General features: G+C 36.8%; 1 protein-coding gene across 2 annotated transcripts in view; it reads right to left on the bottom strand.

Moving 5' to 3' along the window:
• Positions 1-16,486, bottom strand: part of pde5ab (phosphodiesterase 5A, cGMP-specific, b) — a 43,348-nt gene that overhangs the window by 7,415 nt on the left and 19,447 nt on the right. For both annotated transcript variants that reach the window (XM_057345826.1, XM_057345817.1), the window contains exons 7-15: positions 15,954-16,021; positions 11,621-11,729; positions 11,107-11,191; positions 10,256-10,431; positions 7,878-7,928; positions 5,730-5,876; positions 2,749-2,874; positions 760-854; positions 601-688 (exon numbers count right to left, since the gene is read on the bottom strand). In XM_057345826.1, the coding sequence (XP_057201809.1) occupies positions 601-688; positions 760-854; positions 2,749-2,874; positions 5,730-5,876; positions 7,878-7,928; positions 10,256-10,431; positions 11,107-11,191; positions 11,621-11,729; positions 15,954-16,021 (945 nt within the window). The remainder of the gene's footprint in view (positions 1-600; positions 689-759; positions 855-2,748; positions 2,875-5,729; positions 5,877-7,877; positions 7,929-10,255; positions 10,432-11,106; positions 11,192-11,620; positions 11,730-15,953; positions 16,022-16,486) is intronic.

Raw genomic sequence — 16,486 nt, forward strand, 5'->3', positions numbered from 1 at the left:
TGTGTAAGTCAATAAATAACGATGTGTGTAATTTAATTATAAATGACACATATAATTCTATTTAATTATACGTGTCAAACAATAAATAAAAACTGAATCCGGAAGTGCTTCTGTCTTGAGAAGTGGTCTATAAAATGTGATTCAAATAACCAAAATATTTGATTAAATTAATTTATTAAACAGATTTGGTATCTAAAAACACATCAAACGGATTTGATTTATTTAAGAATAGATGCATTTAAAAAGAAACATTTTATTACTTTGAAAACAAAAATTTTAAAAATGATTTAATACACATAAATAAATAATTAATGTAAGATTTGTAATCATATTTTTCAGTGTTTGAATTGAGAGTTCAAAAAAGAAATTTTAGGATGGGGGTCCCTGACACACAAGGAGGGTCTGTGGTATGTAAGATTGAAACCCCCTTGTGTTAGATAACAATGAGGTCAATACTTCATCAACTGATGTCGGGTCACTGTAAACAATGTTTACAAACTCTGTGCTGCAGTTTTACATGACAAATAACTCAAAACCTGCAAAAATGCATTGAAAAGACGGTTGGGTGCTGGGCTTTGGGAAGGTGTGTCATGTACTCACAGGACCGTTGAGGATCATAAGACACTGGTCAAAGTGATGATGCTCCATGGTGGAGTGACAGTAGAGTTGAGCGAGCGGATGCTCACTCCTGTAACACAACCTCGTTTCAGTTTGATGGAAATCCATAACAAGACACGACACAGCTGAAGCGGCACAAACCTTTTGATGTAGGAGTTATTGACGCCTCTGTGATCTAAATCATGACTCAATGTTGCGATCATCAGAGCCAAAACCTCCAGATCACTCAGATTATTCTGTCAATAAACACACACATCATTGCACCACATCTCAACACTCAACACTGAAAGATCTCAAAATGATGAGCGGATATCCACATTGTATTGCTTATAGTTCATCAAAACATTTAATATCGTCTCTGTCCTTCTGAAACCTTTTCAGGAAATGTACTTTTTAAAGGGAATTCTGTCATCATTTACTCACACTCAGGTTGTTTCAAACCTGTCTGAATAAATGTCTTTGTTCCGATGAACACAAAGAAAGATATTTGGAAGAATGTTAACGGGACATCATCCACTACCATAGTAGGATTTATTTTCTTATCTGTTTAAAACAAAATGAGATATTCTGAAGAATGTAGGAAAGCAAACAGTTCTGGGACACCTTTGACTACCATTTAATTTTTCTTACTATGGTAGTTAATGATGTGTCCCAGAACTGAAAATGACTAACATTCTTCCAAATATCTTCATCAGAACAAAGTCATTTATAGAAGTATGACATTACACGAGGGTGAGTAAGAATTTTCTTCTATCTCTTTAAATAATTAAATGCTGTGTTGTCAAAGTAGACAAGCACTTCTGAAATACTTTTATTCGGTCGGATAGTTGTAAGACCCATTGATAAACATAAAGGATGACTAATAATAATGATTCATGACAAAACATTTAAGGCGTCATATGAATACGTGAATACGTGTTTTTCTGTGTCTTTGGTGTGTTATAAGATGCTCATGCATGTATTAGACACGTAAAATTGCACAAATGAAAGTGTGGGAACAAAAGAGTCATTCTATATAAAAGCGAATGCTCACCCAGACCTGCCTGAAACGCCTCGTGTAACCACACCCCCACAAATCTACGTCAGTTCGTGGTCTGATTTGACTAAGACCGCCCAAATCTATACTCAAGTAAGGTGGGCGTACCTGTCAGTACAGTTGAAGAGGAACCTGATGTTCCAAATATGGTCAGAGGCGTTACATTTCCCTCACACGCTTGCAGTATTCCACCAATCACTACGCACTGGTGAACTGGCCAATCACAGCACACCTCGCTTTTCAGAGCCATGAGCTTTGTTAAAAATCAGCGCGTTTCAGAGAGGCGGAGCAAAGAGGAGATACAAACATGCACGGTGTGTGGAAAATACAGCGTTCTTAAATCATGTATACACATTACATTACATCTAAAACAAACCATAATATTGGTTTTAGCCGTGTCATATGACCCATTTAAATCATGAAATATGGAGGTTTCAGAAGGACAGCAGCGATATGTTTAAACTATCTATAAATGTTAAATGCTCGCTTTGGGTTAAAGCATCTGCTACGTGAATACATGCAAATCTGCTAATCATGCAAACTAGCTTAAACATATGATTTCTCTATAAAACCATTAGAAAATCTTAGTAAACATGTCGATTGGAATGACAAATGTTTTATGATTAGAAGGTTGACTCGACATTAAAACACTGTTCCCAATAAACAGCCAATAGACTTTACTATTGAAAGAGGCAGATCTTTCCGTCTAGAGGAGTTTATAACCGTAAATGATTAACAGCAGATGACATTTACAGTGGAACACAAAGTAAAACTGTTCACTTCTATTTCTGCTTTAACTATAAACGGCTCTCGCTATAAAAAGAAACAGTTCAACGCTCTCGGGCACTTTAAAAGGACAACTCTTACTAAAGGCACATTTAAACACACAACAATGATGATAAAACCAAACAACACACATTGAATCATGAATAAACCTCAGGAAATATGCATCTCGTTACGATGCAAACACCGGATGCGTTAATAGATGTCAATGTGGTTACCGATCGGTGCCAATATAAACAGAAGCTATAAGACAGACGCAGGTCGCCGATGTGACCTTTGACCCGTGTTTGCTATCAACCGGAGTCACTGACCTGAACCTGCCCGCTTTTAAGAACTGCAAACATGGACTGAGACGTGTTGAAGGCGTGTCTCCAGTTGTGATAGACGACGTTCTTTCTGTAGTTCTTCTTCACGCTAAAAATCCACTGACACAAACTCTGAACGAGAGAGAGAGAAAGTAACAACTGAGTCAAAGCTTTACCAAAACACACAGAAGGTATGCATGATACTGGTCATCAGAAAGAAAAATCACAGTTATAGAGATCTCTATAATATCCGTTTTATTTCTTAAAGACGTCAATGAGATTAAATGGAGAGCAAATGGAAACTTTTGCTTAAATCTCATCTGCGTCTCGTATATTTCTCCCGAGAAAAAAACTGAGCTCAGATTGGTCAAGTCGGTACTCAAAAGTCAATATTATTGAAGGTCTCAATATGAACTCAAACATTTCTCATCAAATGTACCCAAATCCAGATTATTTGACGTTTTGTCAAAACTCGTTTGTTTCTGTTTTCATTTCTCCTAAACAATTTTAGAAGAAACATCTGAGACTATATTGATGCTTAAATGAGACACAACTGAGAACTCCACTAAATCTCAAAAAGAAACTTGTTCTTGAAATACATTTTTTGTGGTTGATATTAGGGGATGGCTTAGCAGTTAATGATTAAGATACCACCAGTGTTACCAAAATGGATTTACAAGAATGTTTTTAAACATGTTTCCTGAACATTCAGAAACTAAAAAAAAAACATCCCTTAACTCACGCCCAGTGTTGGGTGTAACTAGTTACTAACTAATTAGTTAGTTACTGTAATTTAATTACTTTCCCCTTGAAAAGTAAAGTAAGGGATTACTCTCATTTTTTGTAATTTAATTACAGTTACTCAGAGTTGGGGAAGCTACTTTGAAATTGTAGTTAGTTAAGATACAAGCGACTCATGAATAAAAGTAGCAAAGTTACAGCTACACTACAAGTTACTTTAAAAAGTAGCTAGCTAGCTTCTTTGAAACTACTTTTTTATTTTTTACAATCTCACATTAAAAATATACAGGAGTGTAATATTTATTATAGAAAACTGTATAGTAAATTTCCTAGATATTTCTTTAGTATATTTTAATATTTACTCAAGAATTTATAAAGTGTATGAATTTACTATAGATAGATACTACAGAATACTGTAGTATATGTTATTCAACAGCTGTAATATACTACAATTTACTATAGTAAATACTAAAGTATACTATATTTTATGTGATGTGATACACATGTTATTGACTTATGTTTTAAATAAATAGAGAAGTTTAAAACAATGTAATACAATACCATTATCACTGTATTGTTTATTTATCATTTTCATTACATAAGATTCATATTTAATACTTAATAGAACTTTAAATATTTACCCACTCATGTATGTCCTCTACGATCTCTTCTCAGTGAAGCGTGAAGCAGCTATACATAGTTACTGGTAGTAGATGGCGATAATGAACCACTTCAGTTTGTGATACAGTAAGAAGAAGACGTGACACAGCGCTGCTCTGAAGGCAGAACGAAATGTAGCTTTTGGTAGCTACACCGCTACTTTCTTAAAAAGGAATTAACTACTGGAAAACCTACACTGTTTTAAAAGTAGTTGAGCTACTGAAAAATGTAGCTAAGTTAGTAGCGTTGCTACTTGAAGTTAGCATCTCCCCAACACTGCAGTTAATTCTGATGTAATTAAACTAAATACTCTGTGTAACATATGTGTGTGTGCAATAGTGGAACTGACATCAAAATTCAAAGTCTAACTTTAAAATCAGTGCTTTAATGAATAATTCTCACATTTGGTCAGTTAAAAATGACTACTTTATATAGTTTTTATTTGAATGAATTAAAAGAGCCGTTTCATGTCTATCCTTGAATCACTTTACTAATCAAGGTTGTTGTAGGATATAGAAAGTGATTAGTAATAAGTAATTAAATACTTTTTGGAGAAAGTAAATTGGACAGTAATCTAATTACACTATTGAATATGTAATTAATAACTAGTAATGGATTACTTTTACAGAGTAACTTGCCCAACACAGCTCACGCCACCATGCACGTGTCGGGCTGGTCCAGATCCTCAAACAAAAGCATGCTTTTATAGGCTCACATTCAGATCTGTTCTGAGGTCAGGTGTCTATTATTATCAGAAGAGTCTGATCGTTGGCGGTGGCCTCTGGTAAACCTGCTTTCATTTACTCTGTCTTGGGTAAGTCACGCCCAGAAAACCAATAAAAAGGCCGTCTGAATGTCCTGCCAGGAAGATACCTCACGTCCACACTGAAGGCCATAAATGGAGCACACAGTGATCTGATCTGAGAAACGCACCAGCTCTTCGATCGGGTTATTGATCGGGTTATTTGCTCTAATAATGCGCGGTTTAGTGAACAGAGTGACTTTTTTTTCTTCTGTAGAGTTTGAGAAAAGATCTCAACAATGTCTCAAAATGTGCTCAGATTTGCCAACATATCAAAGTCTGTTTGTTTCCATATCTACTTCAATATCTAATTTCAGCCGTACGGTTCATGTTTTTAGATGATCAGATGGTCAGGTGTGTCTTATAAAACCACTTTAGAGAAATCTAAACAGAAATAAACGAGAGTGTAATTGTTTAAAAACACATGAAGGTGTAAAATGAATGTAGATTGTAGCAGTAAAATAATCTGGATTTTAAGTAAATGTGATGAGAAATGTTTGAGTTCATATTGAGACCTTCAATAATATTGACTTTTGATCGCAGACTTGACAAATCTGAGCTCAGTTTGACACATTGTTGACATCTCAAACTCCAATGAGATTTCTGACTCTTTTTCTGAGAAGAAATATCCGAGACTCATGTTTGCTCTCTATTTAATCTCATTGATGTCTGGGAAGAATAACTAAGAAATGAGAAACATCTGTGATTTGTCTTTCTTATGGTGCGAGACTAGTATCAATAGGTAGACAGACGGACAGATGTAAAATGTAATCTAGGCAGGTACCTTGTATTTCATCTGAAAGTTCTGCACAAGCTTGAGGTCCACAAACATGCGGATGGTTGCCTGTGTGGTCTCAACATCTGTCAGGTCGAAATCACTGAAGCTGAAGTCCAGCAGTCTGAAACTTTGTGCTGAGGGAATCACAGCCGTCTGTGAAGAGAGAAGACAGTATTCAACTAAACTGCAGTCAGTCACAGCACGCACGCACGCACGCACGCACGCACGCACGCACACACGCACACACACACACACACACACACACAGTGCAGGGCAGCAGATCTGTCTGTCTGTCATTCATAATGAATGAGCTGTGCTCAGCATCATCTGTGTGATCTCTGCTGGAAGTACATAACACAGATCCCATATTCATCTAACACTTCTCCAACATTCATTTTTATATTGACTTCATATATACAGTGCACCTGATACTCCAAAAATATATTTCAATTATATATTTTCATGACCAAATATTTCAAAACTCTCAGATACCAAATTACTCCTGAAGTAAAAGAGAGTCATTTTAAAAGTGTACATGACATTTATTCTTCTGCTGATTTAACCAAAACAACCATTTGTTCTTCTAACAATGTTGAAATGGCAGATCATCTGATGTCCTGTTAAAGAAAATCTGTTATGGAGATTTTTAAGTGAAGAAAAAAACGATTGATGTGCTTTTGTTAGAGAGTAAACATGCATTGCTTCAGGGAATTTGGCAGAATGCAGCGAGTGATTATACACGAGTTAACTTCTTTTCAAAAATCCTGAAAATGGAGTTTAACATTCACAAATTCATAAAACATTACAAATATATACAGTATATAGTTATATATTCATAAATAATTTGAAAACTGTGCATGTCTAACCAAAATTTCCTCTGTCACGAGGCAGAAAACGAAACAAAAATGAAGCAAGCTGTTTACAAGCTTCAACCTGAAATATACTTTTTTTGTTGAAAAATAAATATTGTACCCCAAAAGTTTGATTTAAAAACCGCAATGTAAAGATTATTAATCATTACATCTGAAAATGAAGCGTATACTTGTGTGCTGTAAATCTTTTGCACGCCTTATGAATTATTCGTAGAGATAAATCAACACGCTGACTTTCCATCATTAGAGTAATTGATGTAATGAAGGTGAAATGTTTGGCTCTGACTATGATTACGTGGTATTACTGATGACTTTAATGACTCGAATCAGAGCAGGTTTTCCACATCTCAACCTGAGAGCTTGTATCATAGCAACCTGCATGCTCCAGCAAAATCCCTTTCTCCAAGGCGGCGGTCCGGCAAAAATAAGTAAGTCATACCGTGTGCTGTCTTATTCCTATACTAGCTAATAACTACGGCTCAATTTCCTGAAAACACACATACTGATAAGCATGTATTCATGAGAAGAACGGCAAGCTGCTTTTCATGAAGGCGTCTGCCAAATGCATGAACGTATCATTTACTCGTCACTTTTAAACATGAGATGTCAGAGAGTCTGTTCATCCATCCAGAGAAGAGGTCGGGGGGAGGTTACGTATATAAATATGTATGATGTGAAGAGGCCACGCTTGACCCTGATGTCAAAGGTCGATTCAGAGCAGAAGCAATGCCAACTGTTTTCAATGACATCTGTCATGTCGTCTGTTAAGCTCTAGACATACCGTGCGTCCCAAATTGCCTACTTCCATACTATACAGTAGGCGAAAATGAGTCATGTGTAGTATGTCCGAAACCTAAAAAATATAAAACAAATGAAATACCCGGATGGTCTACTGCTACAATTCTCTATCCCATGATGCCACGGGAGCTGAGCAATGGTCAAATCTCAAAATTGAATCAAATAAAAATAGCGGAAAACGTCAAAGCGGGTGTCCGCTTTTAAATGTAAGTACAGATTTATGAATTTCTCCTGAATGATTTATGTTCGTACCGACGCCTAGGTACAGGTCGATGTTAATGCGTCATAGGTCAAAGAGCATACGGGTCACATGACAATCAAACATGGCGGAAACAGTACATCTGAAATCTATTCATACCACCCCCACACATACTATATAGTACATACTGGCGATAGGTAGGCACTTCATTTGAATCAGTACGTACTGTCATAATATGGCATTTCGGACGAGTCTCAAGTAAGGATGAAGATGAGAAAAAGTTACCTGAAGCGCTCGGGTCTCGTCATCTGCAGCAGACGCGTGATACGACAGAACCTGCAGACACATATAACATTAATAATATTAAAGGGTAAAGCTTCCTTTAAAAAAAGGTAAACCGTCTATCTTTCATTGCAATCTCAGGTACCAGGGCAAGTAGTATGTTCCTACATATTTTATATCGAACATATGCATTGCGTAAACAACGAGAACACATTTATTTTGCACATTGTGACTTGATTCTGGCTTATTTCGTTTATTTATTATAAAGGTATATTCTGTTCTAAACAAATTCTGTAAATTAATGTTTGATTGTTTTTTGGTGCATCAATGTTGCGCTGTACCCTTAACCACCTGGTGTCATCCACACATGCACTGGCGCACGCGCACACACACACACACGTCTGATTCGACTGTCAGTCGACTATAGGCAAGACGTGGCAAGTCTGATTCGACCATGTAAATTCTTAGTCGGGGACACCCCGACTCTGCACTATACCTGATCTATAATAAAACTATCACTTGCACTTAGCATGTAGCCGCTCTTTAATGTAGATGTGTTGTGATTTTGGCTGGCGATGTTGCGTTTATGAATCACGATTCTAGCAGTGAAAGTGACCGATGGTGGCATTCAGCTGTAAAATACAGTATAACGTGACAGAAAAACAGACATCAAGTGCCAACACTAGTCCGAACGCGACGTGATGACGTCACAAATATGCTAATTAGTACGTGACGTCACCAGCGCCGCAAGTCTTTCAAAATACCGTGGGAAACACTGAACAAGCAATTGCATTTAGATGGGTAGGTTCAGTACACATGAAACACACACTGTTGTTGTTTTATCGCCAGCTACAGGGTCTACAGAACTATAGGATTTAGGAGAACTATAGGATTTACAAGTTGTTATTTGAAGAAGGACAGGCTCCAAACCGTCTCTAAAATGAAAGATATACATGGAACACTATATAACCGAATGATTTTCATTCCAGCATCACAAAAGCTGATACACCATCAGTCATGTGTTTCCCTGCTGTCTGTGAGCCTGTCAGAACAGATCTGCCAATATAAAGTCAAAGTTCTGTTTTCAGATGCTGTGAGGTGAAGATTACGACACGAGCGAGCAGCCGGTGTGTCAGCTGCAGTGAAGAGCTCCTGATTCTGACAAAACACGCTCGCAGCGAGGAACAAAACACAACAACAAAAGAGTTATTGCAGTTTTTTAATTTTGTTTTAAATAGTCTTTGATTTTTCTATTTTAAGTTTTCATGTTAATTTTAATTCAATTTTTAGCTGTTTTGTGTTTTTGTCATTTTATGTTTGTCATAAATTGCACTGTAACCCACTGCTGCGCAAGGCTTATTGCTTTTATAAAACGGTTATTCCATATGTGTAGCAAGGTTTCATCAAATAAAGTAAATAAAATGATATTTAGGCTATGTAATGTGGTCAACCGTTATAAATCGGGGTATTTTATAACGGCTTAGAACTCCGCTCAGCCAATCAGAATCAAGGACCAGAACTGACCGTTTTATAATATTTAATATCAAATATTTGGTTTATATTTTGTTGGCTGTGTGTAGCTCGTGCCAGGTGGATGAACTTTTTATGCAAGATCCCTGATCATCTCGGTCATAACTTTGCAGTTTTATGCGGAGCATTTATAGCGTGGATAGCCTGTAATTCTGTTAATATGATACGCACTTTGCAAAGATGCTGTTCTAGAATAATGTTATGTTGTGATTTTTTTATACATATATACACATATACTCACACATATATATATATATACATCTGCTGATGTATATGTTTTCATATGCATATATTTCACTTTTAAATGCAATTTATCTTTATTCACTGTAAAAAAAAAGGATTTGTTGTTTTTGTTGGTTCAGCTTAAAAAAATAAGTTGCCTGGTTGCCTTAACATTTTGAGCTAATTCAACTTAAAAATATTAGTGTAACAGTAAATTTGATGCAAACTCGTTGCATTTACTAATATTTTTAAGTTGAATTAACTCAATTTTAAGGCAACCAGGCAACCTATTTTTTAAAGTTGAAACAACAAATCCTTTTTTTACAGTGTTGTTTTGTTTCTGTGTTACATTGAAATTGATATTTAAACAATTTACCCAGCAGCAAAACTGCAATCTGTATGCAACCTTGTTGCCAATGCCAATGTGCAAAAACACAAACCTAATTGAAACAGAGAGGGTTTACATAAGAATCTTAAAGGTGCGGTAGCAAATACCAGTCAACTAGGTTATAAAGATCAGAAAAAGCTCATGAACTATATTCTGACCATTCTTAGTCTTTTGTCCTATCCCCTTTTTTAAATAACAAAATAAAACCGAATAATATGCACTTCAGTGCGTTGACACTCACCTCAAGCGTGACCTCTTGTTTAGCCATAGCTCTCTCGACGGCTTCATACATCTGCGTGTTCTGAATGCCCAGGCCACAGAATATAGCGATGGCCTCCAGGAACTGCTCATCATTACGATTAAAGGCTTTGATTTCTCCTGAAGAATCATCCATCTTATTCACCAGCTGGCACACACCTGCATTCAAAGGCCAAAACACTTAACAGGGCATTCTCTTAAAACACACTGGTCTTCCTCTGGAAACCCTTTTATCTGGCAAAACCTTTGGAAAAAGTCAAGCTTTGCTATTTCGACATTATCTGAAAGCAGGGATGGGATATGTTCATTATGCCGTTTAAAGCTTTAATTCATGAAACTGGGTACATTTTGTGAACAAGAACATGACTGCTATTGAGAACAAATAATCAAGTGGAAAAAAAAGCTAGACAAAGCTATTGTCATGATTTCGAAGACTTAGATGTGTAGATACAAAATACAAAGTATTCTTTTAGCCTTATCTTTGTAAAAAACATTATTTTGTATTTTTTGTGTGTGAACTGAGATCATTCTAATCAATCACAAGTTGAAAATCTGTATGTGTATACAGTAAGGAAAAGAGGACACGAGAATCAAATATAAACAGACAGAAAGTCTCAAGCTTTGAATCACTATGAAGGAGCAATGAGTGTCAGACAGAAGAAATGAACCCTTCAAACCCCAGAAGAAAATAAACAAATCAACCTCAATATATTCTTAACTGTAGGACTTGTGCTGATGTATCCAACTTGGGAAAGATATGATCATTGATGAATATCTGATCATACACCGATCCTAATAAAGCTTAAGGTTATGTGTGGCATAAAACAGACATACCTATCACTTTGTCCTTCTTTGCATTCCTGATGGGTGTGCACAGAAGACTTTTCACTTGACAGTTTGACAGCTGTAGATTTTCAGTCTATTAAAGTGAGACCAAAAAAAAGTTAAGAGAGTTTAACATTCAAGAAGACATGAGGGATAAATTGCAGTTCCCACAAGAAAGAAACACCACAGATGAAATTTATATATAAATCCCAGAGCCTTTTCAATATCCGTTTGTGTTAAATACTGCCTACGAAGCTCAACTCACTCACTCTAATACCACATGACATTTAGCTAAATAATACTGACATTACATTTATGCTGCACAGCCGAAGAACTAATAAAACTTAACCATGATCTCCCGCAAATTTTCTGAGCTAAAAAAAGCAATAAAATGTTCCTGACTGTGGCTTTAAAGCGCAGAAATGGGCTGGGTGACTGGATGAATGAGAGTTGTGTCAAAGCCACAGAACATCCGGATCTCAGAGAGGGATTGACCCTGTGGTTACTTCCCCTGTGTACTCACTGTCCACGGAAACCTCTGGTCCTCTGTGACATCTGTGATGTTCAGCGGCTCCATAGTGTTCTTAACATACTGAGCGTACATGTAGTTAATCTTGGTGACGTCACATTCCCTGTAAAAGCAAAGATGTTTCAGCTCATCTATATGTAATCGTACATTAAAGCATACACTGTACAATAAACATTATATACAGCATATATTTTACAGCACTATACATCATAAATGGCATATATAGTACCATATAGTACTATACACAAAACATATACAGTATATACTATATAGCGCTATACATCATATATAGTACTACATGGCACAATACAGCATATGCAGTACTATATAGCACTACACACCATATATTTACAGCATATACTAGCACTATGCACTACACATATGGCACTTTACATCATAAATGGCATATGCAGTAATATATAGCACTATACACTCAACATGTACAGTGTATACTATACAGCACTATACACTATACATATACAGTATATATAGGTCGCATTTTCATTGAACCCGCAATGGAAGGCTATCCCTGATTGGTTGACTACTTTTGACAGCCTATAATGCCTGGAACGCACAGGAGGACCTCTTGAGAGCAAGAGTACCAAAGATTCGTGGATGCACGGCACGCATTTTGAGTGCGCACACGCTCACTGAGCGAGAGGAGAGAAAATTCATAAGAGAGCAGCGTATAATTGAAAGCGCGCGTCCAGTTTTGTGCACGAGCAAAGGAAATCGGCGTGCGAGCGGAGAGATTGTAATAATGCGCTCGCAACATTTGTCATTAAAATAACGCCATAATTTCTTGCCTATATACAGGATGAACGGAGCGTCCCGTGCGCAGCTCGCGCCCACATGTGCTTTCATGGCGACACAGCGCGCACAGCACTGCTGCCTGTTTACATACAGTACAAAATGCGAGTTTGTATTACGTTATTTTAAATACGTTTATGAGCGTATAAAAGCATGGATTATTTCATTAGATTTCATTTATCAGCATTTTTCTGTTCTCTTTCTGTAGCGCGAGTCATAGACAGATTCAGTGTATGTTGCTGTGAGAAGAGAAGGTTCACACAGTTCAAGAGAGAGTGATTGACAGCGTGATGCGATCGATCGTTTCCACCCAACAATAGAATATATACAGTTTTAGGTATGACATGATGTGTTTATTGAGCTTTAGTTCATTTAACTTTTCTTTACTACAACCTTTTGAAGTCGAATCTCACTATTATATTTTATATTTACAAAAATACTGTAGGTATATTTTAGGAGCTGTTTGATTTGGGGTAAGTTTTACTTTTTGATCATATTTGTTTTTCTGAGGGTCTAGACTACATGCAGCTACTATCACTTGACGCAAAAAACAGCAGTGGATGCGTTATGGATATATCGTCATTTAGATCATTATCGCAAAAAAATACCAGGAATTATCGTGATAGAGTTTTAGGGCCATATCGCCCATCCCTACTATTTAGCACTATACACTAAACATATACAGTATATACTATATGGCTCTAGATCATACACTGTACAGCATACTGTATACTATAAGCAATTAAACATCATATATGGCATATACATAATATACAGCATATTATATATGGTAGTAAACATCATATGGCATTTACTATATGGCATATACAACATATAGCTATATATACTATATTGCACTATAAATCATACACAATAGTTTTTGGCAGACAGTTTTCATTTTCAATGTTTGAATTTTCATACTGCATTGAGTCATAAAATTTGGGTGCTAGGGCAAAACCGTTTCAGATTCACATTCCAAGTGTTCTTAACATGACCCATAACTTGAGCTACATGATTCCATTAGACTCAAAAATAAAAACACTTCAATTAAATATTTCACATACCACTCTGTCTTTTGAATAACTGAGAATAAACTGCTTGACTTACAAACCCAATAGAAATAAAGTATATATAGACATTTGCATGCTAAGTAATATTTATGTTAATGCAAGCTTTAGGTTAATACCAGGGAAAAACATCTCTCAAAACTAAAAGTGTCCAGATAAATGAGCTGACAACTGGCTTACAACTACACAAACTATTCTGCAAGAACAAATTACATACGTTTCCAAGATACCTACTGTACATGCCATTGAATAAAAAACGAAGTTAACATTTATAGAAGTATTCATCCACAATGGATAAAAAATCCATCATGCTAATAAACGCTGGCTGAGAAATGTTTTATGATTTACGGGTGAAAAGAACAAAGTGCATTCGCCCTGAGAATGAAATGTTCTCAGAGAAGCTACGACTCGCTTGATCAAAGGCACGGCTCTGTTTATTGATTCTGAGGAGAAATGCATTACCTCATAAAAACCTATTTTCCTTGTTACATCACCTGATCAGCTCTTTTCACAAACCAAGCAAAGTTATGGTACTGGACATTTTTAAAGCAAAAGTGCTCTCGGGATTTGAGAAAACTAGGGAAAGTTACGTCCCAGATTTAATACAATTTATAAACCTATAAAATAGTTGTATTAAAGGGACAGTTCGCCCAAAAATTACATTTATTTACCTTCACGCTGTTCAAAACCTGTATATGACTCTATCGAATGAAGTTTCATTTTGGGGTGTACTATTCCTTTATATATGGACAGTTTGTTTTGCATTGTATACCTGTATCAGGGCTCGACATTAACGCTTGTCCGCTTGTCATGGACAAGTTAACGTTTGGTATGGGCAAGTGAGAGAGAATTTTACTTGCCCGACCGGACAAGTAACTTGGAAAAATAACAGTGCTACGAAAAAACCGGTCTGTGCTAAGAATAATATGAATAGGTGCATTTGACAGAGCTGCGTGTTTGTGTGAAGTGCAATTGTCGTCGTTGTGCTTGTTTGTGCGTGACAATAATAAAAGGCGCAGCACACTGAGTCCATATAACTAGATGCGGACGCAGAATCCTGTTATTTAAATATGTCATCTGGCTGTTCGGCATGTCTGAGTGAATTACGTGCACAGATGAACATACTACACGAGCGATGGTTGAGGATTTGTCTGCGTCTGCACTGTATGAGGATTTATAAAACGGTCAGTTCTGGTCCTTGATTCTGATTGGCTGAGCGGAGTTCTAAGCCGTTATAAAATACCTCATTATAAAACGGTCAGTTCTGGTCCTTGATTCTGATTGGCTGAGCGGAGTTCTAAGCCGTTATAAAATACCTCAATATATAACGGCTGACCGCACCACATAGCCTAAATATCATTTTATTTACTTTATTTTATGAAACCTTGCTAAGCATATGGAATAACCGTTTTATAAAAGCAATAAGCCCCGCGAAGCAGTGGGTTACAGTGCATTTTATAACAGCTACGGGGTTTTAGGCACTCCGCTTCGCGTCATGCCACAACGCCCTTAGCTGTTATAAAATGCACTGTAACCCACTGCTTCGCGGGGCTTATTGCTTTAATGAACACATGCACTTCATCTCCACAGTTGCTCTGGGAGTTTATTTCACGAGCATTTTACCGTTTGAGTGAAGCTATCGTCAAGCACACTAACTCAAGCCTCTTCCCGACGATCATCAAAATAAAAGTCCCGTTAACTTCAACACTCAGGCGAAAAATACTGTAGTATTTGCTAAAGGAAATTGTAGTACCCTTGTAGTAAATTGATCAATTGAAGTAAACACTCTAGTATACTATAGTACGTTTCAAAAACACTATAGTATCTTGAAATCTTACCGCAGTTTACTACAGTAAATAACACTATAGTATACAACAGTAATTTATGCGGACAAATAGATCTCAATTTATTACCAATTACCAAATTTAGGTAAACTAAAAATGATATGGCCCCAATTTATCCATCTGTATTTAACATTAATGTCATTTGTCAGTTACCTGTCTATTCATGGGATGAACTGCACTTGCATATTTTTTTAATGATGACAACAGACGTTTCAATACTTGTGCTACAACTGTTTGACCTCTGTAGCACCAGTGCTATGTGCAAACAAAGTTAACGTACAGCCCTGTTCTATAGCAATCATGGAGAGTATTAACACATTTAGGTGGCCGCAGCGGACACTAGGCAAAACGCTTATAGCAAACTTGACCGATCAGCATCCGAAACAATTATATTGACACCTCAAATGAAATAGAATTGTTTATCTTCGGACAAGTAATATTTGTACTCGGACAAGTGAATGACAAGTTTACTTGTCCGAAGGTCAACCACATGACTATGCTTAATGTCAAGGCCTGCTAGTGCAATGTTATATTTCCATGAGATTTCTAACCCAGAACGGTTCTCTCGGTTCACTTTGTTTAACTTTATATGTAGGCAAAGCTCACCTCTTTGAGAAATCCACGGATCCAGCGAGCTCCTCATATTCCATGTGAAACACACTGGAGAATGTGTTCTGTAACAGAGAAGAACAGCATTTACACACACTGCAGCTCTGTATTTACAGAAGAAAACTCCTTCTTTTTAACATCATTACTGTGCGGTCGTCTGTGTAAAATCAACACCGCCCCACCTGCAGTCACGCTTTAATGCGCTCATGTCTGTGCATTTCTGAAAGACTTCGGATTTCCACTTCACTAAAATGAAAGTTACACAATCAACAAAGGAGAAAAACGATATATCGAGAGTGAAATTTACATTCCAGCCGACAGTTTGAGAGATGAAAACCGTATCCGTGACTCCTTCTGACGCTGTGCATTTACGCATTTGGCAGACTGACCAAACTGAATTATAGTGGACTACATTGTGTTTGTGTTTTTCCTGAGAACTGACGTCAGTTTCCCCAAACTTTTTTGCGCACTTTTGAGGTGGATTGTGGGATTGACAGCGGTGTAGAAGGCGACTCGCGCACATCAAAGTT

The sequence above is a fragment of the Triplophysa rosa genome, linkage group LG1, assembly GCF_024868665.1.
Source record: "Triplophysa rosa linkage group LG1, Trosa_1v2, whole genome shotgun sequence".
NCBI lineage: Eukaryota > Metazoa > Chordata > Actinopteri > Cypriniformes > Nemacheilidae > Triplophysa > Triplophysa rosa.